This window comes from Myxocyprinus asiaticus, chromosome 29 (assembly GCF_019703515.2).
Source record: "Myxocyprinus asiaticus isolate MX2 ecotype Aquarium Trade chromosome 29, UBuf_Myxa_2, whole genome shotgun sequence".
NCBI lineage: Eukaryota > Metazoa > Chordata > Actinopteri > Cypriniformes > Catostomidae > Myxocyprinus > Myxocyprinus asiaticus.
Window position 1 is genome coordinate 33,748,694 of NC_059372.1, and position 27,453 is coordinate 33,776,146.

The window sequence follows — 27,453 nt, forward strand, 5'->3', positions numbered from 1 at the left end:
TTTTTCCTATTGTTGATTTTTTTACATTTAGTTAACGATAATAACCTTGCTACTGAGATCACATTTTTTCCCCCCATTCTGATGGTTTTATGCATTGCCCTGCAGCCACACAATTGGCTGATTAGATAATCACATGAATAAGTAGGTGTACAGGTGTTCCTAATAAAGTGCACAGCAGGTGTACGTACAATAACCAACAATACTGCATATTTTCTCTCACTGAAAATTTTTTTGATTTTGAGTTGGGAAACATGAACATCAATCCGGTACACTCACCATATGGTCGGCCAGACACATGTCCTCTGCAGGCTTCTTCATCTCCTCCAAGATCATCTGCTGTCTCTTCCTCTCCTCCATGCGTCTCTGAGCCTGTGCCCTCCTCTCCGCCTGCCTCTTCGCCGTTAGCGCAGCCTGGGCTGCGGCCTCTGCTTGAGCCTGGGCCTTGGCGAGAGCCTTGGCTTTGCTGCGGGCCCCTGCAGCCCTCTTCATGGGACTGGCCTTCTCCAGGTCCACTGCTTCTACTGCCGGTACTGAGCTCTTCTTCCTACGGCCGCGCTTTTTGTGCTGTTCAGCACCCTGTGGAGGGCTGTCTTTCTCTGATGTCTGGTCTTCATATCCCTGTTCTTGCTCTTTGGCCTTCTCCAGCTGCTCACATACATCAGAAAACACTATTAAAGTTCCAAATACTGGGATTCAAACTACGACACTAATATTATTTAGCAATCAAATTAATGTGAAGAGCAGAGTAGATATTCACCAATGTATTTGTTTTAACAAATGTTGCCTGATGTGTATATAAAGTTTCCCATAGTTTTTGAGCAAGGAATTTCTAAGACATTTATGATTACTGGATAATAATAATAATTAAAAAAAATTTAAAAGTGCATTTGTTGGAGCATAACTATCAAAATTAATGTTCACTATAGAAATTTCCACTTCCAATTTGACATTGTAAAAAATGTTGTAATTTCTACACCACTAGCGTCACCAAACAATTACAAAAATAACAGTTAGTGCTGTCAGTCAATAAAAATTTTTAATCGCGATTAATCGTATAATTTTTCGTGGTTAATTGCAGATTTTTGAAGTGCTGAAATTTGACTTTATATATACTTTTCCTGTCAAAATGTATTTATTTTCTTCTTAGGAAAGAAAACAAAACAATATGTAACAATTTAATGCGTTATTAACATCTTCCTAACAAAGCCTTCCACGGTATAAAGATAGAAATGCACTAAAACAGCACCAATTCAAGTAACATGAAAAGTTTCCCAATTGGGAGTTTGACTAATTGAAAGAAATAGTCTCCACATAGGTTGCAAATTCATTGCAATGGGCATTGAATCTTTTAAACTGTCATCCTCCACAATATTAATCAGCCGGTAGACTGTGGCGCTTTGTTACAGCAGTCGTGAAGCCACGTTCATGATTCGCGTCAGGGTGTCAGCACCAGCATCAAGCGCCGTTTTGAACTCCACATGAAAAGCGCTTACAGACAAAAACATCTCATCTAGGTTTTGGTGATAGTTAAGACTTTGCATGCTTCTGTGGTATTTAAAAGGTGCCTTACTGAGGCTGAAAAATACTTAATATCTGTCACAAGTTCCATCTAGGCTTGTTTTGTACATCAAATAGCATTAAGAGCTCCTTTCCCCATCAATTTATCACTGACACTGAATCACTGCTGTGTGTGTGTTTGTGTCTATGTAATGACTCCAGGCGGACACATCGCAAAGGTTCCACCCTTCCAACAATGTTTATGTTGGATTAACGATAAATGCGTTAATCGCGATTATGAAAAAATTCTGTGTTAAACTTTTTGAATTAATCGCACGTATTAACGCATTAATTATGACTAGTGTCCGACTGTTATGGTTTTTTTAGTGGCCGATGCTAATATCCAGACAGCATGGTGGCCGACAGGCCGATACAATGCTGATATAAAATCACACAATTTAATAAAGTAAATAAACATAAAATTGCAAAAAAAAAAAAAACATTTGTAAACTCTTATTTAGCACTATATTTACTCAATTTCACACAAAACTTTAACTTTGTAAAAAAATTATCTAAAAAAATAATATTGTATTTTAAATGGTAGATAGCAGTTTCTTCTGATTTCCGTTTAGTCATCAAATTTGAGTAATTTATTTGCCCATGAAAAAATTGTTAATATATTAGGAAGAAGGAAATAGTACACACAGTAGTCCAGCAACCATGGATGGCATGTGCGCATTAAACGCATTTTCTCAAAAAATACTAAATCAAACCAATTGTACATACAATGCCTAGTGAATAAGACATTTACTTTTAGCACACGTGAAGCGCTTTTACTTTGAAGTTGCACTCGCGCTCATGCAGACCCAACACTGGGTCTGCATGAGCGCAGCAATCTTCTCTTGACAACGCCTGCTTGGATAGTCACGGACTTACCATCATGATTTGTGAATCAGTGGAAATTTTGATCCTGATCCTAAAATTATTTTATTCTGGCTGATAGAATACACACTTCAGAGAAAGTTATTAGCTGAGCGCTCGACGGGAAGTAAACGCAGAGTTTTCGTGAGGTTTGTGAATTACATCTGTTTAAACGGGATATCTGCATATTTGCAAATGGTATATAATAGAAGTTTTATTTATATTTGCCTTTTATCATTAGAAAAGTTAATAGTGACAGGGAACTGCTGAGGAGAGGCTGATAGAATATGTGCTTTAGAGGCAAGAGGCTTTTAGAGGCAAATAAATGAGCGCTCCACATGACGCTGGATCTGCTCAAGTTTTGTGAGGTTTGTTTATAACATCTGTTTAAACAAGATATGTGCATATTTGCAAACTGTATATAATAGTTTTATTGATATTTGCCTTTTTATCATTAGACAAGACAGTTAAAAGTTACAGGGAACTGTTGAGGAGAGAGGGAGAATGAAACAGGCGAGCACTTGAACACTGAGCTCAAACGTGTCTGCCGCAGCTCTGATATGCGGAAAGTTTTAATGAGATCTGTGTTGCACACCGGTCTATTATTGTAGTAACATGATGGCATGTAACAACAAAATGAACCGTGATTGGTTGTTTACATGTCTCAGTTGCTTCACATGCAAGCATTCAATTTTCAGTGCCCTCAAGAAAAAAATCAGCCAAACTGGAAAATTTATCTTTCGGTATATCTCTGCGATATATCGTCGACTACTAATTTTGACAACTCCAATAGTAATGAGTTTTCAAACAGGTTTCTCAAACACTTCCATTATCTGCAATTGGTCAGAAAAACATAGTCCCACCACCAAACTAACGCTATTTGTTGAGTCAATGTTGCTATGATGTTTGAGCTGATCGAGATGCTCAAACAAACGGAGCAACGCGCCACAGTGTTTACACTTTTCAGTGAAATTAACCTACGAATGTCTTATTGCTGTCTCAGCATATTAAGATAGGACAAAGTATTTTAACAACATTTTTAAGTTCATGTTTTTTTAAATAAGGTTTGTGTCTCTTACCTTGGCTTTTCTTTTCTCCTGCCTTATCTTTTTATTCTTTGCATCCTCATTTCTTTTCATTCTTGCCTGCATTAGAAAAAGCACTCGGTATAATGAAATAACATTTCAAAGATGAAAACAAACACTCTCAAAAATGGATTTAGTAATTAAAAAATTCCAAAGCCAGCACACCTTTCTCTTCATTTTCTTCTTGATCTTAACCAGTTTCACTTTCTCCTCCTCTGTGAGCTCCTCTGTAAATAAAGATTACATTTAAATAAGTTGCAATCAACAGTAGGTTTCCATCCAAGTTGCGAATGTATGCAAAAAATCAGAATATTGCAAAAACAAATAGCAAAATATTGCAGCAAACGGAATTCATCAGGGACCAAGCACACATGGACCTTAGTCACAGTAGCACCATATTCAGTTTTTGACGGAATGAAACGAGTGTGTGAGGGACAGACTTGCAGTCTCTTCAATGGGTTGTACTGTTGTTTAAAGTGTTTTGGATCATTATGCAGACAAAACATTGAAAAAAGAATCCTTCAAAATACTTTTTTTTTTTTTTTTTTTTTAAATCAGCAGACAAAAAAACTCCACAAAGCACAAGTTGTGAATATTTGATGTGACCTAAGACCTTTATATGGCTTCATAAACCACATGCAGTTGAAGAGACTGCAAGTCTATATCTCAGCCTTGTTTTCAATCCCTTCAAATATCCAGTATACTGCTACTATGAAAAAGGTCTATGGCTAATACAGGCTATTAGGTCATCAGAATATTGTGCATTTGACTATTGGAAAGCATCCAGCAAATTAGATACAGCAGTCAGTATATATTTTATCTGATTTTTCTGATTCACAATGAATGGCTGTGGCTAGATATTTCTGTTATCATTTATGCACACACTGACACATTAAACACAGCAGAGTAAAGGGAACTCATTGAAGGGTTTAAAGCAGGGGTGTAAAACTCCAGACTGGACCGTCACTGTATGAGGGCCGAACTGTTAATACATGTGTGTATACTACATATACTGTATATTTCGATATATACACACAGCTGAAGTCAGAAGTTTACATACACCTTAGCCAAATACATTTAAACTCAGTTTTTCACAATTCCTGACATTAAATCGTAGAAATATTCCCTGTCTTAGGTCAGTTAGGATCACTACTTTATTTTAAGAATGTGAAATGTCAGAATAATAGTAGAGAGAATGATTTATTTCAGCTTTTATTTCTTTAATCACATTCCCAGTGGGTCAGTTTACATACACTTTGTTAGTATTTGGTAGCATTGCCTTTAAATTGTTTAACTTGGGTCAAATGTTTTGGGTAGCCTTCCACAAGCTTCTCACAATAAGTTGCTGGAATTTTGGCCCATTCCTCCAGACGGAACTGGTGTAACCGAGTCAGATTTGTAGGCCTCCTTGCTCGCACACACTTTTTCAGTTTTGCCCACAAATCGGATTGAGGTTAGGGCTTTGTGGACTCCAATACTTTGACTTTGTTGTCCTTAAGCCATTTTACCACAGCATTGGAGGTATGCTTTGGGTCATTGTCCATTTGGAAGACCTATTTGCGACCAAGCTTTAACTTCCTGGCTGATGTCTGAAGATGTTGCTTCAATATATTCACATACATTTCCGTCCTCATGATGCCATCTATTTTGTGAAATGCACCAGTCCCTCCTGCAGAAAAGCACCCCCACAACATGATGCTGCCACCCCCCTGCTTGACGGTTGGGATGGTGTTCTTCGGCTTGCAAGCCTCACCCTTTTTCCTCCAAACATAATGATGATCATTATGGCCAAACAGTTCAATTTTTGTTTCATCAGACCAGAGGACGTTTCTCTGAAAAGAAAGATCTTTGTCCCCATGTACACTTGCAAACTGTAGTCCGGCTTTTTTATGGCAGTTTTGGAGCAGTGGCTTGTTCCTTGCTGAGCAGCCTTTCAGGTTACGTCGATATAGGACTTGTTTTACTGTGGATATAGATACCTGTCTACCTGTTTCCTCCAGCATCTTCACAAGGTCCTTTGCTGTTGTTCTGGGACTGATTTGCACTTTTCGCACCAATCTATATTAATCTCTAAGAGACAGAGTTTGTCTCCTTCCAGAGTGGTATGATGGCTGTGTGGCCCCATGGTGTTTATACCTGCGTACTATTGTTTGTACAGATGAACGTAGTACTTTCAGGCTTTTGGAAATTGCTCCCAAGGATGAACCAGACTCGTGGAGGTCCACAATTGTTTTTCTGAGGTTTTGGCTGATTTCTTTTGATTTTCTCATGATATCAAGCAAAGAGGCACTGAGTTTGAAGGTAGGCCTTAAAATACATCCATAAGTACACCTCCAATTGACTCCAATTAGCCTATCAGATGCTAACTGGCTAATTGCCTAAACACTTGACATCATTTTTGGGAATTTTCCAAGCTGCTTTAAGGCACAGTTAACTTACTGTATGTAAATTTCTGACCCATTGGAATTGTGTTATAGTCAATTAAAAGTGAAACAATCTGTCTGTAAACAATTGTTGGAAAAATTACTGCCAAAACTATAGTTTGCTAATATGGGAGTGGTGTGGAGTGGTTAAAAAATGAGTTTTAATGACTTCAACCTAAGTGTACGTAAACTTCTGACTTCAACTGTATGTGTGTGTGTGTGTGTGTGTGTAATATATATATATATATATATATATATATATATATATACACACACACACACACACACACACACACACACACACACACACACACACACACACACACACACAGGCGGCAAAAAGTTTGAAATAATGTACATATTTTGCTCTTATGGAAAGAAATTTGTACTTTTATTCACCAAAGTGGCATTCAACTGATCACAAAGTATAGTTAGGACATTAATAATGTGAAAAATGACTATTACAATTTGGGGAAAAAATCAGAACTTCTTAAACTACTACAAACAGTTCTCATCAAAAAATCCTCCATGTGCAGCAATGACAGCACTGTAGATCCTTGGCATTCTAGCTGTCAGTTTGTCCAGATACTCAGGTGACATTTCACCCCACACTTCCTGTAGCACTTGCCATAGATGTGGCTGTCTTGTCGGGCACTTCTCACGCACCTTACAGTCTAGCTGATCCCACAAAAGCTCAATGGGGTTAATATCCATAACACTCTTTTCCAATTATCTGTTGTCTAATGTCTGTTTCTTTGCCCTTTCGAACCTTTTCTTGTTGTTTTTCAGTTTCAAAAGTGGCTTTTTCTTTGCAATTCTTCCCATAAGGCCTGCACCCCTAAGTCCTCTCTTACTGTTGTACATGAAACTGGTGTTGAGCGGGTAGAATTCAATGAAGCTGTCAGCTTAGGATATATGAGGTGTCTATTTCTCAAACTAGAGACTCTGATATACTTATCCTCTTGTTTAGTTGTACATCTGGCCTTCCACATCTCTTTCTGTCCTTGTTAGAGCCAGTTGTCCTTTGTCTTTGAAGACTGTAGTGTACACATTTGTATGAAATCTTCAGTTTTTTGGCAATTTCAAGCATTGTATAGCCTTCATTCCTCAAACCAATGATTGACTGACGAGTTTCTAGAGAAAGCGGTTTCTTTTTTGCCATTTTTGATATTTTTAATATTGACCTTAAGACATGCCAGTCTACTGCATACTGTAACTCAAAAACAAACACAAAGACAAGGTTAAGCTTCATTTAACGAACCAAATAGCTTTCAACTATGTCTGATATAATGAAAAGTGATTTTCTAGTACCAAATTAGCAATTTAACATGATTACTCAAGGATAATGTGTTGGAGTGATGGCTGCTGGAAATGGGGCCTGTCTAGATTTGATCAAAAATGACTTTTTTCAAATAGTGATGGTGCTGTTTTTTTACATCAGTAATATCCTGACTATACTTTGTGATCAGCTGAATGTCACTTTGGTGAATTAAAGTACCAATTTCCTTCCGAAACAGCAAAATCTGTACATTATTCCAAACTTTTGGCTGCCAGTGTATGTATGTATGTGTGTGTGTGTGTATATATATATATATATATATATATATATATATATATATATATATATATATATATATATATAGCTCTGAGAAAAAAAAAAAAAGAAAAAAAAAAAAGACCACTGCAAAGTTATCAGTTTCTCTGGATTTATAATTAATTATAATTAATAATAATTAATTTATAATTATAATTTTCTTTATTTATCACACATTATACATTTGCACATATACAGTGAAATTCTTCTTTTTCACATATCCCAGCTAGGCTGGGGTCAGAGTGCAGGGTCAGCCATGATACGGCGCCCCTGGAGCAGATAGGGTCAAGGGCCTTGCTCAAGGGCCCAACAGTGGCATCTTGGCAGTGCTGGGGCTTGAACCCCCGACCTTCTGATCAGTAACCCAGAGCCTTAACCGCTGAGCTACCACTGCCCCCCTATTTACTATTTAAAGGTATGTGTTTGAGTAAACTGTTCATTTTTGTTTTATTCTATAAAGTACTGACAATATTTCTCCCAAATTCCAAATAAAAATATTGTCATTTAGAGCATTTATTTGCAGAAAATTACAACTGGTCAAAATAACAAAAAGGTTGCAGTGTTTTCAGACCTCGAATAATGCAAAGAAAACAAGTTCATATTTATTTTTTAAACAACACAATACTAATGTTTTAACTTAGGAAGAGTTCAGAAATCACTATTTGGTGGAATAACCCTGATTTTCAATCACAGCTTTCATGTGTCTTGGCATGCTCTCTACCAGTCTTTCACATTGCTGTTGGGTGACTTTATGCCACTCCTGGCTCAAAAATTCAAGTAGCTCGGCTTTGTTTGTTTTGTTCCAGAGGTTTTCAATGGGATTCAGGTCTGCAGATTGGGCTGGCCATGACAGGGTCTTGATCCGGTGGTCCTCCATTCACACCTTGATTGACCTGGCTGTGTGGTATGGAGCATTGTCCTGCTGTAAAAGCCAATCCTCAGAGTTGGGGAACACTGTCAGAACCGAAGGAAGCAAGTTTTCTTCCAGGATAACCTTGTACGTGGCTTGATTCACGCATCCCTCACAAAGATGAATCTGCCTGATTCCAGCCTTGGTGAAGCACCCCCAGATCATCACCGATCCTCTACCTGGTCGTCTAATGGTTAGATGGAGACCTGGAGAGGCCTTCAAGCCACAGTGTCTCGGACCCACTGTGAAATTTGGTGGAGGATCAGTGATGATCCAACAACAAAATTTTGCATATGACCTCAGAATGTTCTGTTGTCTGTGTTTAAAGTTTTGTTAAGTTTGAATCTTGTGCTCACAAGATACTGACAATTAGTCATTACAGGCCACACAGTCATTATAGGCCACACCCAAAAACCTAATGGCTTATATCTTCCGAACGATTTAATGAATCAAAATTCTTTTGATAACTTTTTGTCAAGAGGGTCTGTAGATGATTTATTCAACATTTCATGCGAATTGGACAAACAGCCTAGAACAATTTAGAAAAAGTATGTCATTTTGGCCAAGGTTGTACCTCTACGATTTACAGTTTCTGACACCCAAATACTTTTAGGGAAGAAAAATAATAATAATAAGAAGAAGAAAATCTTAACAAGTACAATAGGGTTCCAGCACCTTTGGTGCTTGGCCCCCTAATAAAGCAGCATTTACATCCCAAATGTACAAACAAAACTGTCACTTTCGGGGAAACTGATGCAAAACAAAAATGAAAAATGGAAGTTGTAGCCACTGGGAAAGCAAATGTCGCTCTTTCATTAAATGTAATGTAAATGGTTTAGAGCGTGCAGATAAAATGCTTAGTTGAACTCACAACTGCATATCAGACAGTTCTGGGGGTTATAGTAGCCAATCATTCTGATGCCAGGTCTTAGTAACATCTGAGATGCTGTGTGATGATATTGCTCTGTTGGTTAGTCCAGTCATAAGCAAATTATTCAGTCACATGACATGAGGAAAAGTCACATGACTTATGATGCACATCAGTGTGAATTCATCACCTGAATATGCAAACTCACCCTTTGCCTCCAGCCTCTTCAGCAGCCTGGCGTCCACTTTACTGAGCAGATCCTCCATCTTGGGCTTTGGAGGTCTGCCGGGGCGCCTTCCCTGGCCTCCTCTGGCTCGGCAACCACGGGAACAAGGCTCTTTGTCTGGATTAGGAGGACGACCACGCCTGCCTGTTATTGCCATGATCATGGAAGGCACTTCCTCGTTGGCAAGGAGGAACCATTTCATACCCTGTAACAAATTAAAGTATGAAAGTATAATTTTATGCATCAGGATATATTTGGGTTATAATATGGAAATAAAAAAACAGAACTGATATGATAAGCTACAAGCTATCTCTTCCATGTAAGTTTTTGTCCTAACCAGCCGCCACAAGCAACACTTAAGTCAAACGCTTGGTTTCTATTACTGTGGTATTGTTCTGGGTAGCCCCTCCCACAGACAAATCTCAGGCCAAAATCCTACACCACAGGACTGAATATTAAACAAAATATATTCTGATTGGCTGTAATTGTATCATATCACAGTCACCTAAGAGACCGTTAACACTAAATTTGTCTCTGTCTGCTCTGTTTTAGTGTCTTGCACAGGAGCAGCACATTTTTAAAAAATGCTGTCAAGTTAAAATAAATTTAACTTTTGAAAAAACGTGCCTCGAGACATCTGCGTTCTGTTCAGTTCCTTGCACATTACCTAACTCTTCCTAATGCAAGAAATCGTTCAATCTGAACAGCTGCTAAAGATGCTAAATTCAAATTTGTTTGACATCTGAACAAGAAACACTACATCTGACATGCAATAGTGTAACTGTCATGGATTGCATGTCTCAGCATTGCACGGTGAGCTGCTGAAAACTCCTCATGTACCACGTTTGTCATGTCTCTAGCATGTGTAGACCTCTGAAAACACACCTCAGGTGTGTCCCGCTCCTCATAGAAATCTCCCACTGGCATGCGAGGACTGAAGCTGAAGTGCTCTCTTGAAACCCCATGGAGAGTATCCTGATGCTTCTGCAGATACTGGAGAACGCATTCCAAAACAGAGACATTTGAATCAACTGAGTGTAAACGTCAACCTAAACATCTGGTTATGATGGTTAAATGCATCACATTTGTAACAGGTAAACCAGACAGGAGTCTTTCTACCACTTGTGCAGATTCAGTTACAGAATTGTGGGTAATCACTGGGTAATGTGTGCAGATCTAACAGTTCTCACCTTGATGACCTCTGGGAATTGCTTCATTCTCCGGCCGCAGGGGCCATAGTACCACGTCTCCCCTTTCAGACGGTCCTCAAACTTCCGCACTCTAATCTCTCGCTTCCAGCTAGAAAAGGTGAAATACGAGAACCGTGTCAAAACAAGAAGAGTACAACAGAACATATGACACCTGCATAAGTCACATATATGTTTGGAAAGGTGAAAACAACCGCAAACGAGGTAAGCAGTGCAAAAATCTAAGCAAAACATTTGAAGCACTGAACAGTAGAATGAGTGAACTACTGTATATACAATACATAATGCAATGTACAAACTTTATACATGATAATCATGGAACATAACTGATTTTATGATCCTTTATTCTCTTATAGTCTTGTTTAATTTTATTTCTTTTAAATCTACATAGTTTAATGTCATCAAAGTCTAACTTCACCAGGCAATCAGATTTATTGGTACACCTAATTTCTGGTCGATGTTTCAAACTCACACTGCATTTTTTCTTCTTCATAAATAATCTGCAAATCCTGCACAGCAGCATCTGTCCATCTATCCATTTTAATCTGAAAAGACTACAATAGCAACAACTCAAATGTTTTAACGAAGGTTACTAACCAGACTTTTAAAAATGGCCGGTATCTGCTGTCAGATGGATGAAGAATTTTTTTTGACCAATGAGAATCTTTTTCTGTTCTGAAACAAATAGTTCCACTTTGCAAGGAAAGTACCACCTCAAGAGCATGTAAAATGAATTATGGTTTGGTTCAGGTTTTAGTTCCACGTGGAACTAGTTCATGTGGTGGGAAAACTATGAGAACCTGAAATAGTTCCAGGAACTAGGAAAAGTTCATGCAGTGGAAAAACACCTTATCTGTGGATATTTCTGATATTTGCAACCCTCTTTGTTATGCACTACTTATCTGGTACACTGACTGAATGTTTTTTGAGTGTGATGAAACATTTCGTTGGCAAGTGCGTTGCGTTTGACAGCGGTCTAGAGTTTGTTAAAACAATGATGATGGGACAGAATATTTAAACTGGTTGAATAAAGTACTTTGTAAAGGCAAAATACTCTTTTCATATGTTTGTGTTTTGGTGGGCATTGTGTAAATAAGTCGCAGGACCTTTCAGAAAATGAAAAAAAAAAAAATGTGACATATTCCTGAAAAGACATGGAAGAAAAATCTTTGAGCTGTTAAAATAACTAAAGTCAAAATAGCCCACCACCAGTCTCTATGATATTCTAGTCTTTAAATATGTCTTGCGCCCCACCTTCAATGTAAATCTTGGGAAAAGTAATATCACCACTCTCCTCAATAAGCCGTACGATTTCAGGTAGTTTGTCCGTAGCACAAAGGGTGTGGAATGAGTTACATGCCAAAGTTTATTACTTAGGGTTTTGTTCAAATAAGTAAGTAATAGTAGTAGTGATGCTTGAATTGGCAAACACCGCTAATTTTACCTTATAATTTTGGGGAATGTGTTAACTGAAGATGATGAATGAAGATAATAATGCAACTACTTTGAACAAAGGAAAACTCACCCATGCTGCAGAGGAAATTGGACTTGCTCCTCAGATGCAATCCTTCGCCTTGGGGTGTCACCTGAGAAAAAAAAAAGTTCACATTTACAAACACTCAAACTTACTAGAATTTACATTTTTGGGGGAACTATCCCTTTAAAATGAACAAACTGTAACCCCTAATATGTAGATACCTGCTGTGGAGCTGCCGCCATCATCATCATCTGCAGTTTTTGCTTCTGCAACCTCAGGTTTGGATGATTTTGCTCCCTCTTTCATCTTACGCTTCCTAATCTTCTTGGGTTTGACATCAGGGCTCTCGTGATTGGTCAAGCTAGAATCGTGGACAAAGTTAAATGGCTCATTTGGAAGTTGAGGTGGTGCATTTGAAGGAGTTGAGGTATCGATAAGGACAGCCCCTGATTCCTGTGCCTCTTTAGAGAGCCTTCTCTTCTTTGTTGCACTCAGTGGCTTCTCTTCATTTTTCTTTCTCCTCTTCCTAACTTTTCCCTCTTTTGGAACATCAGAGGTTAACTTTCGCTTCTTGGGCTTGGAATCAGGAGATCCTGTGGAAATAATTTAGTGAATTAATACAGCCTACAGTACTTTTGTATTTGATTTACTAATTAAAAACTCACATTTTGTCGCATTGAATATTGTAAACCATTTAGAGCTGCAAAAAATGATTATTTTCATAATCTGTTGATTTTTTCACTACTGAAGTCACATCACTGACCTCACTTTAAATCGCTTATTAAATTTGTTGTCAAATATTTGGATTATTGATTATGAAAGACTTCATCGATTAGTTGTTGCAGCCCTAAAACCATCAACTATGCAAACATCATAAAGGAAAAGGTGGACAGCGCATTCACCTTCAGCAGTTGTCTTTGGGGTTCTGGGTTTCCGTGGCTTTTTTACTGGCATGGCGATTAGGATTTCAGATGGTGGTATGTGTGTGGTTGCCCCATCAATAGAACCACAGACAACCACTTGCAGGCCCTGAACTGTTATTGCCGAAAGATCTGATCTTCTTTCACCTCCAGATATGCCTGAAGTACCAAGTCCACTCTCATTACCTATGGGAAATAAAATACCTATAGGCATTGATGTCTGTTGTCCACTCAGTTCATGTCCAAAAGCCTAAGCACCACATTAACTTTAGGCCTAAAACATGCTCCATGAACGCATGTAAACGCAAATGCTTCTAGCTACACCAGCTCAATTTCACACATCATTGTGTTCTGTGATGTGTCAGAATATAACGCAAGTGCACAATGCTGCAAGTGGCTCTAAAGCGGCCATGGGAGTAAAAAAACGGTCTTCTATCTTCAGTTTACCATTTCAAGTCAATTACTGTCATCAGTTTGAAGAGAATCTCGGTATGTACAATGGGACCGCACGCTTACAATGGGTTGGCATAGAGCACTGGTTCCCAAATTTTTTTTAAACTGCGGCACCCCTTTATGGTAACCACTGAAAAATAAACAAATATGCTTTTGAAAACACTGCGTTATTTAAAACGTTTAATATTAATATAAATATTAACAAATTAAAACTATTTAGCCTTGAAGTGTTTCTAAAGTAAACATTGCTTCAAGGTTTTAAAGTAATTATTCAAGAGTCAAAAATAAAAGAGAACAGAGTAAACAGTGCTTTAAGTGTTTCATTAACAGCAGCAATTAAATATGAAAAAGAATAATAATATAAAAACATCAAAAAAGTAATCTAATGCAAAATACTTAAATTGTTGACAATCTTTACTGTGTGATTATTAGATATCATTTTTCTAATAGACATTAATTAGGTATGCTAATATTGATTCCATGCAGTCAGAGTTTGACTGAGCAGAAATTTCGTTAAAATTTGAGCTTCAGGCTACTAAAGAGATCCAGACAGAGAGTGCTTCTCGTTTTCTTGTCAATATTGCTGTTTAATTCATATCAATGATATAACAGACAGCAGCAGGTCTATAAGGCTGCATTTACACATTGCACAGATCAGATATATTGAGATAAGATTTTTGTCCTGTCTGCTTACACTCATGTAAATAATACTGCACATTAATGGCTGTGTTAATGATATCGTGTCGATGGCAGATTTTGTCCAGTCTGTTTACACTCTCGAGGGGCATTTTGACTAAGAAGCGCATCTGAATGTTCACGCGCGCCGCTGCATTCATAGTGAGGCACGAGCGCTCTATAGAGCATGCGCAGACATACGCTTGTGAAACAGCATGTGGGTACCCAAATGAGTCAGTTCTTGGTACTGCCGGTACCTTTACCATCGGTGGCTATTATTAAACTAATCAGTGACTCCGTGGCACCCCTAGTCAGTTGCGGCACTCAGTTTGGAAACCACTGGAACAGAGTATGTTTTAGAATTGAGGTACTAATGTCCAGACTTGGAGTCCAAGTCTGGACATTAGTACTTCAATTCTTTAGTATATTCTCGAATCCAACTATATCCATAAATGAATAGTTGCAGCCCTGATACTGACACATTGTTTTTATCTGTGAAGGTTAAAATAAGCTTAAATTATTGCTACAATGGCTTAGTGTTGAGTTAACAGCTGTCATTTGAATTCAGATTCATATACAGATTCACTTTCCGGTCTTGACATGAATTCAGCTGTTATAGATTAGGTCTCGAGTTCAACTCAACCCCTTTGGATTCTGACTTTTAAAAAAACCCCAAAAAACTTAAAGACCCAGTGAAACCAAAATGAACGTTTGTCTGCTTTTAGTACATTTCTATTAGCTTTCAGGTAATCTATCTGCTAGTATACTTCTAAACAAATCAAATCAATCAACGCTTTTTAGAATGATAACGCACCCTCCCCCTACATCTGTTCAGCGCATACGGCTGTGTTCTCACTTGCGCTGATGATGCCTTTGCAGGGCACTTCGAAAGTAGCATAATCCATGCTGTAATGTCGTTCCAAATGGAATGTGTGTCACTTTCTGGCCTTACAGTTTTCAGTGCTCAAGTACACCTGAATGGGAATTCATACTGCTTTACTTTTGATGGTAAAAATTATTTTTAAGCAACACGTTTTACCAAATTGGTGAGACTAACAAAAACATTAGATAATACAATTAAATGATCAAATGAAATTCTCACCTTTCACAGATTGGGCAGAGGCATTAACAGATGCAGAGAGAAGGGAAGAGCTGTATTGTGAGGTTTCATTTAAAGAATCGTCCAGCAGAGACATGTTATCTTTCAGGGAGGTCTCATCGGTGGAACTGCTAGAGGTCACGGAGCTGTTCAAGTTCTCTTCGATGAAAGAAGTGTCCCTGGAGTCATCAATCATGGATCCTTCTGTAAACATTGATTGGTCTTCAGTCTGGGAAATGCTATAAGAATCAAAGGTGTCCATCATAAAACTTGTATCCCCAGCTCTTGAGCTTTCAAAGTAGGTTGACTCAGCCAAGGATGGGTAGTTCATTGATGCGTCAGTGCCAAAGGTATCATTTAAAGAATCATTTTTTATATTATTAGAGTCTTTTTTAACAACAGGCATAGTGTCTCTCTCAGCTTCCTTTGGAGCACTGAAAGCCGGTTCAAGGTTTCTACCATAAGTTTGCACCGTATGCATTTCGGATTGTGCATCATTGTTGGACAATGAGTTGGAGCTTCTGACTTCAGTTTTGCACTGGGAATCACTCACCTCATATTTACCGTGAGTTTTCTGAGAAGAGAGCATTTCTCCAAACGTCTGGTGCTCTACTTCATGAGAACCTATCTGGACTGGACTGCAAGAAGAGGCAGTGTCCACATTTGCTGTTGAAACACTAGGAGGTGCTGTGGATGCCTGAGAAGAGCTAACAGCAGGAGAAGTAAATGAAGCCATTTGAGAGGGGTGAGAGGCAGCATGAAGAGGATTGACGACAACGGAAGGCAGGGTGATTTTATCTGCAACAGATATTGGTGTTGAGGAAGCAGCAGGATGTTTAGGACTCTGGCCTGTTAGAGGTGATGCCTCTTGGGGTCCTTTAAGATGTGCCAGTGCAGGAGCGGACACAACAGATGGGGACGCAGCTAAAGATAGAGGTGTTGGAGAAACCCGTGGACTTTTTGACCCGACAGGAGCTGTTTGAGGAGGTACATGCACCACTGGAGGATGCGTCAAGGACTTAAATGAACATGTCACAGATTGGCTGTGAGAAACAGGATGTGGAACTCTCTTAGGAGAAGAAACTGATGGAGTTGTACAAAATCCTGAAGGTGAACCACCTGCTGTCGGCACAGATGCATTGACTCCGACAGCTGTCTTAGGAGGTGTGGACAAACCTAAAAGTTGAGGACCTTCTGAACATGAAGAATTTGAATGCTGACTGGAAGCAGATATAGAGATTGTCTGAAGAGGAAGGGTTGATGTTTTTCGAGGAGAACTAGCTAGTAGCGGAGGAGGTCCAGAGACATGGGGAGGACTTAGTTCCTTTACGGAAGCTCCCATCTCCTGACGTTGCTCTAGGTCCATAACTGGGTGCTGCACATCCTGTCTGTATTCAGCAGAGAAATCAGAACCAGGGGGCTTGATGGGGAAACCCTCAGTTTTTGGCAACCTTTGGGATACAGAGGTTCTCTCTACTCCATTGTAGTCTTTATCCTTTTCTTTAAATGACTCATTCATATGAACTGGAGACAAAAAATAAATACAACAGGTATTACTTTAAGATGACTAAAAACTCTTTAAAAAAAAAAAAAAAAAAAGACAGACAGACAGACAGACATAGATATGTTTGGCTTTGTTCAGACAAATGGCAAAAATCTAATTTTTTGGCCTTCCAAAATCAACCCCAATGAAGGCACTCGGATTGCGAAACATTCAAGGGGCAAACATTCAAAGTTTGACATTTGACCAAGACTGTATTTCAAGTAGTTTTTCATTATTTTGTGGGTGACGCATATAACCTCATACAAAATGCACATAAGTGTAGAGCTGTCTCTGAACTCACTCATTTACGCTCACTCTTTCCCCATACAGTATAGTGAGCATTTGCTACATAGTGAATAGTGGATGAATGAACGAGCTGTTACAGGCACAACTTATGCATAAATGTGTACAGTAATGTATCCACAATGTTGACATGTTATAATAAGTCTTAGCATCAAGTTGACTCTTAAATCATTAATATGGAAACCATGATAATTTATCGGATATTTACTATTTTGAACAAACAGATCCAATTTCATAACTTGCAAAATGACAGTGCAGGCAGTCAGTCCCAAAGATCGGATTTATAATCAGTGTGAACAAAGCCAAAGAAACAGAATTTTAAAAACAGATGATGTATCCTTTTGATCTTCATTGGGAAGTGCATTATTATTGATAATTTCATTTCATCTAGGCTGCAAATACTTTTAATGAATGTGGGTGTAAAAGAGAATTTGGGGAAGGCATTAATTGGCTAATAGTGAGATTAGGAAGCGATTTAGATAAGTTAACTATGATGAAAACAAGTCTGAGTGGACAACATTGTGACAGATGTTACTGGCTTAGAAGAAAATAATTAGAATACCAGTGTTGGTGATATTTAGGCCCCATTTACACCCTTGCATTAATGTGCGTTTTATATCCGTATCGTATCTGGATATTCTTTAGCTGGATTCATTTTAAACCTTGCAATCAAACGCATCTCCATTGTGATCGGATCGATCAAAGTTACCCACGCAAAATGGAAAAAACTATTTACATATTACATCAGAAGTTGTGGTAACTTAAAATTCTCCATCTTTTAGCGAATTTTAAAAACAGTGATGGATAATTAAAATGCTTCCATCACTTTGACAGTCAGGGTTTTTCCTTCATTTAAAAATTTTTGGCAGCCGCCAAAGCTTAATTCCAGGTCGCCGAAGCAAATTCTGCGCTTTGTATGTGCTAAATATGCTTCTCATCTTAAACGCGCAAATGTCGTGCGAGCCACATAGTGATCAGAAAACAGGAAAGAGACATGAGAAAATGGGGATTTGAGGAGAGAGACGAGATATTCCAAGAGAATTCCAATGGAATAATTCATGGGATATAATTCACGTGACAAGATTCCAAGACGACAGTGTCTGTTGTGTTCTTCACATTAAAATGGCAGTTTAAATAAAATCAAGAAACTACAACACAGCACTTTAAAAACTGTTAACTGTAGCGTAACATCACATAATTAATTACTTTTGCATTTACACATTCTTTGAATGCATTCAGAATCCTTCCCTAACCACCTCTGAATGTGGTTTCAGCGACCTGATCACAATCCGATCAAACGGTGTCTTGGGTGCATTTACACCTGTCATTTAATGTGCTCAAGTACTATCTGATAGCAACTCGATCACCAAAAACACATTTTAATGCAAGGTTTAAATAGGGCCTTAGATTTCGTTTTTAACTAGTACATCTATATTGCTTTGAAACAGTACATGCCTTTCATCATCATTCAAACATATTAAGCACTCATAACTATGGGCCGTGATTCGTGAAAAGAAAAAAAATCAATGTCACACGTGAACAAAGCATAAACCTTCATAAATTTCATTACATAACAGTGACTTTGCAAAAAAAAACATTAAAAGGGCTTTCTTTAAAGTGAACACAACTGAGTTGGAGTGTGTATGCGTGTGACAGGGAGAGAACTACAGAAAGAGTAAAAAAAACAAAACACACTGTGACCCTGTGGCCATGTTTACACTTGGTATTAACATCCGTCACAGTTGGAAAGCAATGAAACCGGCATAATCAGGGTACAAAACGTTTAGTGACACGCACATGGAGGTAGTAAAAACACATTTGTCAAAATTTCATTAATAAACAATTATCCGTCCTGATGAGTCCTGTACAACAAAGAACCACCAACTACTCACCTGTCAATCATCCAATGTGCTAAAACAAGAGCCTTAAACTTTGCTGGTTCTATGCGGCTTTAAAATAACAGTTTGATTGTAAAATTTGGAAAAGCATATGCTCAGACAAGCCCAAGACTTCACAGAACTCAACATGAGGTGACAATGATAATGTGAAGCATGCAGATCTGAAGTACAGTTAATACAAAATCTCGATTAAATATAACATTTAATAAATAAAATAAAACATCAGAAAACTAATAACATCAGAAAATAACATCTAAAATAACATTTGTCTACGTTAGGCCTGTTGCGATTATTAAATTATTGCCAGATCATGGTCATTTGCTCTAACCGAGGTTATTTTATAATCAAGGGCGTAGATTTGGCATAAAAAATGGGGGGGGGGGGGAGGGGGGGGTTGCAGTGTGAAGTTTGAACTTGATTGTTTTGATTATTGGGGGGTAACCCCTAACCCCCCCCCCCCAGAATATACGCCCCTGACTGCAATTACTGTGCACTTCAAATTCACATTTAAATGTCCAATAGAGGAAATTTTAAGCAACTATATAAATGCCATAAATGAGGCATTTGTTTGTCATTCAGTTAAACTCCTGTCCAGAAGAGGGGGGGGGGGGGGAAGATTATATAGACATAAAAAGATGTAAAGCACAAATTTTCCAATTCAAACTTTTGCTATAATAAACTATAACGCTATAAAAACCACTATAAAAACTTGTCAATCAAATATACAAACTTCAACCAATTATTAATACATTTCAAAACATTTATTTAAAATTTTTTACAAGAGATTTAGATTTATGATCATAAAATTCATATATGAAAGCTGTCCTTGTAAAGAAATTACTCCGCTATTTTAGGAGCGCTATCAAGTATTAGCTAGTATTAGTATTATCTTTTAGTAATTATGGTGTTGTTAACAGTTTTAGGGACTGTTATTAATTTTCCGTGTTTTAGACAGATGATTGGTGATCAGCTCAGTTCATGCAGCTCAAGCGGGGAACACCATGTCTGGATTATTTAATAAATTCTTTCATGATTATTCTTTTTGAAAACATTGTTAGTGCACTGTTAATGTCATACAGTATAATTTTTTTCTCACATTTTCGTAAAAAGTATGTTTAGATTAAAATCATTTAATTATCATCATAATCTTTTTCTTGTCATCTTCGTTATCGTTAATTAAATAAAAATACCCCTAAAAATTATCGTCATTATTTTTGTTAATGAGATTAACAAAGAACACGTTAGTTTTCAGATAACTTTAATGAATTGTCATGCATGCAAAATTTTGACAGCACTTCACAGGGTGGGCTGGAACGCTGACTGGGGGTACTGTAGCACCCTCAGCACCCTTACTTACAGGGGCTATGTGCACCGTCAGCAGAGGCTCATGCCAAACTCCCACGAAAATATTAATGAACAAATATAAACTCTGATAGTGAATAAAGTGCTCCGGGCTTCACTTTCCACGATCGTGTAATGGTAAATGTTCTGGTCAAAGCAGGTTCATACACAAGCGGAGTAGACGCATGCTTATGTGGAGTGATAAAATGATGAAACAAAATCTAAAAGATTTTGCTTCATGAGAAATAAGAGCACGTGTTTAATCCAAGTGCATTAAAATAACGCATGAAAGTGAAGAAATTAGGACAGAAATATTTTATTATTGCATAATATAATAAATAACAAATTTATATTTAATTTTTTTATAAAATATAAAAAATATATGAGTTCCAAACAAAACTGTGAAAATGTAAAATTGACCAAAAAGAGACATACAGTATTTTATGTATTTCAAAATATTTTGATATTTAGAACATAATTTTTCATGTCATTCATAAGTTTTTAAAGACTTAAAAAGGAAATCATATATCCCTATTTTATTATATGATTTATATATTTGAAGTTCAATATTTAAAAACCACTTAAGCTGTGAGGCAAACATGCACCTTAAGAAATATGACAATTTTAATGACAAGTAATCATGAAAGCCCTAAGAGACAATTAATCGTCATAGCCCTAAAACAGACAATTAATTGTCATAATCATTTATTTATTTTTTTTTGACAATTGACTGGCAGACAAATTTCATAATCGTGATAGCCCCAGTCTACCTCTTAGGCTTATTTTTTTACTTTGCGACTTATCAACCAACATGCAGTAACACACTGACGTAGTGAGAACTGTATGTAGTGAAAAAAACAAGAGACGCAAGACAGATGTTAATATCAGCTGTAAACCGGGCCCATGTTCCTTCATGTGGAGCATTTGCAACATGCTCACTGAGACAACACATTACGGTCTTATCAACAGACCCTGAAGCCCGTTCATGGCAGTAGCTCACCTTGCATCTCCGTGCTCTTAGGAGAACCGCCATCAGGCATCGCAGAAGGAGACATCACAGGAGCCTGCACGTTGAGGGGACTACTGCTGCCACCACTGCCAATGTGATGGTGCTGGGGGCTTCCTCGTGGAGGTGTAAAACTCTGTGCAGTGTGTGGTATAATCTGACTTTGGGGTTGAGATTGAGGCTGGGTCTGCGGTTGGGACTGGTGTGATGAATGCTGAAAATATGGCATTCCATTAGGCATCATACCATATTGCTGCTGCTGCTGTTGTTGTGGCGGCTGCTGCTGGTGTGAATGGTGTTGGAGATGATGATGCGCAGTTGCAGGCTGGTGCTGCATGGATGGAGGCTGCTGGTGATGCTGGGACAGTGGGATGCCAGGATGCCCCTGGTTTGGATATGCCCCAAAAATGCTGTGAGAGTTATATCCCATGGGCATTGAAGATCCCCCTTGCTGCTGCTGACCAGGATTCCCCCTTCCCCAGTACTGCGACCCAGTACCGGAGGGCTGCCGTGAAGGTCCCATACTGCCATTGACCTGGTACGGTCCATGCCCCTGAAAGTGGTGCTGGGGCTGCTGTGGCTGTATAATCCCGTGGGAGCCTGGTTTCTGCACTCCGTGGGAAGGGCCAGGGCCTATAGCTGGGTTATATTGAGACTGACCCCACAGATAGTCATATCCCATGCTGCCTGGGTGGTGATGGTTGCTCATATGAGGGTAAGAGGAAGAAGAGGGAGGGTGGGCACCAGGCTGGCTGGTCCCACCTGCAGTAGTAATGCCGTTCACATTCATTTCGCCATTCAGATCTGTGTGATGTATTGGGATGATTAAAAGCGTAAGGGAAAAGAGCACTACTGGGTATGTGCATCACATTTATGGATTTATAGACATCATAGACCACATAGAAAAAAGATCAATAACAGAATTCAAGTTATGCTAGATGATAAAAATGCCCCTCTTAAACAATTCATAGAAGATAAATGCTCACTTTTCCCTTGCTGGGGGAAGCTCATTGAGGACCCGTTAGTAAAGAGAGAATCTCCTGAGGAATGCTTCAGTCCTGAGTTAGCTGACACAGAAGAATGAGGCCCATAGTTAAAATGATTATTAGCTTCCATCTGTTGAAGAAAAAAATATTAGCATCCCAGAATTTAAGAACAATACCTAACAACACTTTAATCCACAGTTGATTGATGGTCTTTATACAGAAAATTGCATTTAACAGACAGAGAGAGGGGGAATGAAGCAGACCGGACTCCCTAACCTGCTCCCCTGTGAGAACAACTGTTCTTAATGTTTCATAAGCACTTGCAATACGCAGTATATATATATATATATATATATATATATATATATATATTTTTATTTTTTTTTTTCCCAGATCAGTGGGTATCTCTATGCTCCAATATGAAACAGAATAATTAAACCCCCTAAATTTGGAGAAGGGTATAGCTGCAGGCATTGCTCCAAAAAGGGGCGTGAGCTCCAAATCGCCACTGAAGTTTACACAATTTTAGGCCCGATTTGCACTCGCTGACAGTTTTGTGGAGATCACCGACAAAAGCCCGAAATCATAGGCAAATCGGAGCTTGCTCCCGTGAACGAGGAACACAATGTATGAATTATCAAAGACGCAATCTGAGAGAAGTGCCGACATGTCGCCGATGTCAGTGAGATATCTAGCATGTTAAATATCTGGACCTGTCTGCGATTCCAAATCGAGCAATGTGAAATGTGTTTTGACTGAATACAACTGCAGCCAATGAGAGAGCAAGAAACGGGGCACGGGAAGTTTCAGTGGGAGGAGTCCTGATGTACCTGCAACAGTACATCAACTAGCATGGCTGTGGTATCAAGAAAGTCTCATTGGACTGAAGAAATGGAGGAAAAATTTGTGGAACATTGGCAGGAGCACCAGTGCCTATTTGATGTTTCCTCTGAACAGTACCACAACCGGGTGGAGAAAGAGAAGAGTTGGAGAGAAATTGCCAATTCTCTTGGACAATCAGGTAAGCAAATAGGTTGATTTTTCATAAGGAGGTACTTTTTCATATTGTATCCAATAAAATATATGATGCCTTTACACATTATGTAAAGGCGATTAAAAACATATACATCATATTCTGAAATGCATAACATATGATCATGCATTTGTTTTCGTATCTTGTATCACTTCTCACGTGTACTCTGTTGTGAAACGTAATTTGGAGTCCAGGCAGAGTCGTCAATAGTGAAATGTTTTGTAATGCCCCTGTCGCCGATTCCTCGTGTAATTTGAAAACCCTACGACTTTCATGACAACACAGACAGTTTTGTAATACGAACAGTACCACAATCTGACGTCTTAGAAAGTCATGTAGTGTGTAGCAGGTATAACCCTTTCCCTAACCTTAACTATGAATGGAAGTGACGCCCCTTTTTGGAGTTGGCGCAACCCCCTTTTAAACTAACCCCGCCCTCTTTCGGAGACCCCGCCCCCATTTGGAGGTCTCCGTCCTGCTGCTATACCTACTTGTAAATTTGGGGACATAAACCCCAAATTGTACATCAAAATCCACATTCAAATCTAGGACAAAAGTTGCAACATCGTGATAATTTAACCGGACGGACTTTCTTTGCACAACTCCTATTTCCTCAACTAACCACAATAGCAAGTTTAAACAATAGCCAGCTGCTTCTCGTGGTTCTTTACAAAAAGTTACAGACTTAGACTCTCATCCAATGTTAAGACAGAGCTTTAAATGTTTATAAACCGTGGTGGCACAGTACTGAAGACAAGTGACTTTTGATTCAAATCCTAGTGATTTGCATACTCAGAACAGTATTTTTGGGGCATTATAGGCGTGTTCCGAATCGATTTTTCGGTATCAACAGTACCGAACGTTCGGAACACGACAATGATGTCCAAAAAAATGCTGCCCAGTTGGGCGCTTTACTAGGTTCTGAGACAGAGCCAGTGAGCACTGCTGTGGCCGACATCACAAATATTGCTCTTCACATCTCTGCATAAAATGTCGCAGATAAAGCCGATGAAATGCCCGAGCAATCGCGTTAAATAACACGCATCACACAAACACAGATCTCATGCTGATAACCAGACTCATACCCAACTATAACACACGTTCAGTGTGGACATAAGTCAGTCTGTATCATATTTGTACAGTTGATGGAAACAAACAAATGAAGATTTATACATTCAAATCCAACAGTAATTATGTTATGCGTGCCCCTTCATTAGCCACACAGCTAACAGTAAACATTTCTCTGAGCTGTTAGATTTCATTCAGAAATGACGATACAGACGACACACATTTTAAAATAACCCAGGCGGCTGAAGACTGATATTCAAGGGGATAATAAATGAAAACTGTAAATAAATAAAACGGAGAGATATGATTTGGTTAGCACGGAGGCTAACCCGCTGCACATGACCATGCGCCGCTTCTGAATCTCACACCACAAACAGAAATATACATATATATACACCTTTTATTAAACGTATTAAAAGACTAAAACAACACGACTCAGAGTTGAGTCGCTAATACGTGCTCTGTCTCTGTTTTTACATTCTCTTTCATATAATTTCAGCCTTATATCCCCATATAGTCACGCATAAAAAGAAAAAAGAAGCGAGTCAGTGCTCAGATGCGGCCAAACAACCGACACAAAAACGAAAACAAAAAAAGGACTTTGCTTGAAGAGACGAATTATGCATTGAGAAATACTGTCAAAAATTAAAGATGAAATGAAAACAGTGTAGTCATGTTCATGATGAAATAAAACACTATACAAGCCCTACCGAACGGTATTTTGATATGAAGTTTGATTAAAGTGGTGCTTTAGATCAGCGATGATGCCATGAAAAACTGAGGCCTGCGATCCCGCAACGCAACGATTAATCGTGGCAAATTATGATCTATGAAATAATCTTCGACGATTAACATTTATGTTAATTCAATATTTTGAAGTATGAATGAAATTGAGTCATAATAACATTAACATATCGTTCATTTAGGAACACAGCAGGTCTTAATTTACATAACCAAGGGTTTGTGCGTTATTTAAATAATTAAAGACGTTTAAAACGGACAAACAGGATGATTAGATAAATATAAAAGCTCAAGGGTCGGTTTGTGCTCTGTAAAGCATTAGAGGTGGTTTATCATCTCGCTTCCAATAATGCGTTTTTTTAATACATACGGATGTTGCTGATCTCATCTGAGAAGGTCGACTAATTCACGTTATTTTCCAGATATACGGTAAGGGAAAAAATGAGGCAGCATCACCCACACATACACACTCTCAAAAGTTTCCCCCATATAAATGATAATAAAACAGGCCAACCTTGATATCTGCCGATCGCCTCTGGCCCCGCGGCAAACGACCAATATGGATGAAGAGAGTGTATCTGATGTAAATACTAAACGGGCGAATCGCTAACCTTTAGGTTTCAGATTTGAAAACATGGCTGGTAATGTTTGAGCGCAGCCATGATCACAGAGGAGAGAATAGAGAGCCGAAAGAGGAAGTGAGTGACGTCCAGGCAGCCGCGTGCTTCTGCTCATGGGTCTTAAAGTCGACCCGTTCTAACTGGAGAGGTGAAGTAGAGTAGTGCTCAACCTCAGGACCAGACATTACATTGGACGTCAAATGGCAAACACAGTGCTAAAAGTGGTTATCGTACAAAAGTAAACAAAAAAGTCCTTAAAATAAAAAATGGACATTTATTAAAGGAATAGTTCACCCAAAAATGAAAATTCTCTCATCATTTACTCACCCTCATGCCATCCCATATATGTATGACTTTCTTTCCTCTGCAGAATAAAAACGAAGATTTTAGAAGAATATTTCAGCTCTGTAAGTCCATGCAGTGCAAGTGAATGGTAACCAAAACTTTGGAGCTCCAAAAAACACAAAGGCAGCATAAGAGTAATGACCAGGGCTGTGTTTCCCAAAAGCAGGGGCGGACTGGCCATCGGGAGATCCAGGACTTTTCTCAAAGGGCCGGCCACGAAACGGGGCCGAATGGGCCGCGATAAGCTGAAATGGGCCGCCGCGTTATGCAGAACGGGCCACAAAACGATATGCCAAAGGGGGCAATGATATGCAGAAAAGGACAGCACACCACTCAACAACTTTTGGGCCAGATTCCCCAAACCCCCCAAACAACTTTTGGGCCAGTTTCTATTTAAAATCCCGGGCCAACTTCTCTTCCCAGTCTACCCCTGCCCAAAAGCATCGTAAGCCTAAATAGATCATAGAAACCATTAGCGCCAACAGTCTCTTTGATCAACTTAAGCTTGCGATGCTTTTGGGAAACGCAGCCCAGGGCCGTCCCAAGCAAAGGACAGGGCCCATAGCAAAGTCAAACACGGTCCCCCTTGTTAGCAATCACTGACGCCCCCCCCCCCCCCAAAGAGACAGACAAGATTTTATTTTATTTTTTTAAATAGTGTTAAATATTAAGTAAGTGCATTTAGTGTGGACTGGTTAAGTGCTCTCTAAACAGATGTGTTTTCAGCTGATTCTTGAATGTTGAGATGGTTGCAGCAAATCGTGTGGAGGTTGGAAGCTTATTCCACCACAGATGAACAGAGAAAGTGAATGATCATGAAGTAGACTTTGTGTCTCTATGCGACAGGAACACCTGGTGCTGCTCGTTCATAGACTGAAGAGAGCGAGTTGGAGCATAGACATGGAGGAGTGAACTGAAGTAAGAGGGTGCTGTTCCACTGGCTGTTCTGAAGGCCAGAGTCAAAGTCCTGAACTTGATGCAGGCAGCTACATGTAACCAGTGGAGTGTAATCAAGAGTGGTGTGTCGTGAGCCCTCTTTGGTTGGTTGAAGACTAGACGCACAGTTGCATTCTGGACCATCTGCAGTGGCTTAATCAAGCTATCTGGGAAGCCAGCCAACAAAGCATTACAGTAGTCCAGTATTGAAATACCAGAGCTTGAACCAGGAGCTGTGCAGCATTGAGCTGAATGTAACATTGCTTTATCCAGGTTG

The 27,453-nt window shown here is 38.9% G+C and overlaps 1 protein-coding gene across 3 annotated transcripts in view; it reads right to left on the bottom strand.

The window, feature by feature from the left end:
- Positions 1-25,961, bottom strand: part of LOC127420515 (bromodomain adjacent to zinc finger domain protein 2A-like) — a 56,597-nt gene extending 30,636 nt beyond the window's left edge. For 2 of the 3 annotated variants that reach the window (XM_051662866.1, XM_051662864.1), the window contains exons 1-13: positions 25,790-25,961; positions 22,434-22,563; positions 21,442-22,251; positions 15,360-16,880; positions 13,112-13,315; positions 12,431-12,802; positions 12,258-12,318; positions 10,715-10,823; positions 10,410-10,517; positions 9,507-9,729; positions 3,669-3,730; positions 3,498-3,563; positions 277-645 (exon numbers count right to left, since the gene is read on the bottom strand). In XM_051662866.1, coding sequence (XP_051518826.1) covers positions 277-645; positions 3,498-3,563; positions 3,669-3,730; positions 9,507-9,729; positions 10,410-10,517; positions 10,715-10,823; positions 12,258-12,318; positions 12,431-12,802; positions 13,112-13,315; positions 15,360-16,880; positions 21,442-22,251; positions 22,434-22,563 — 4,035 coding nt within the window. In that variant the 5' untranslated portion in view covers positions 25,790-25,961. The remainder of the gene's footprint in view (positions 1-276; positions 646-3,497; positions 3,564-3,668; positions 3,731-9,506; positions 9,730-10,409; positions 10,518-10,714; positions 10,824-12,257; positions 12,319-12,430; positions 12,803-13,111; positions 13,316-15,359; positions 16,881-21,441; positions 22,252-22,433; positions 22,564-25,789) is intronic. The other variant, XM_051662865.1, reaches the window with a different exon arrangement.
- Positions 25,962-27,453: the final 1,492 nt, after the last annotated feature.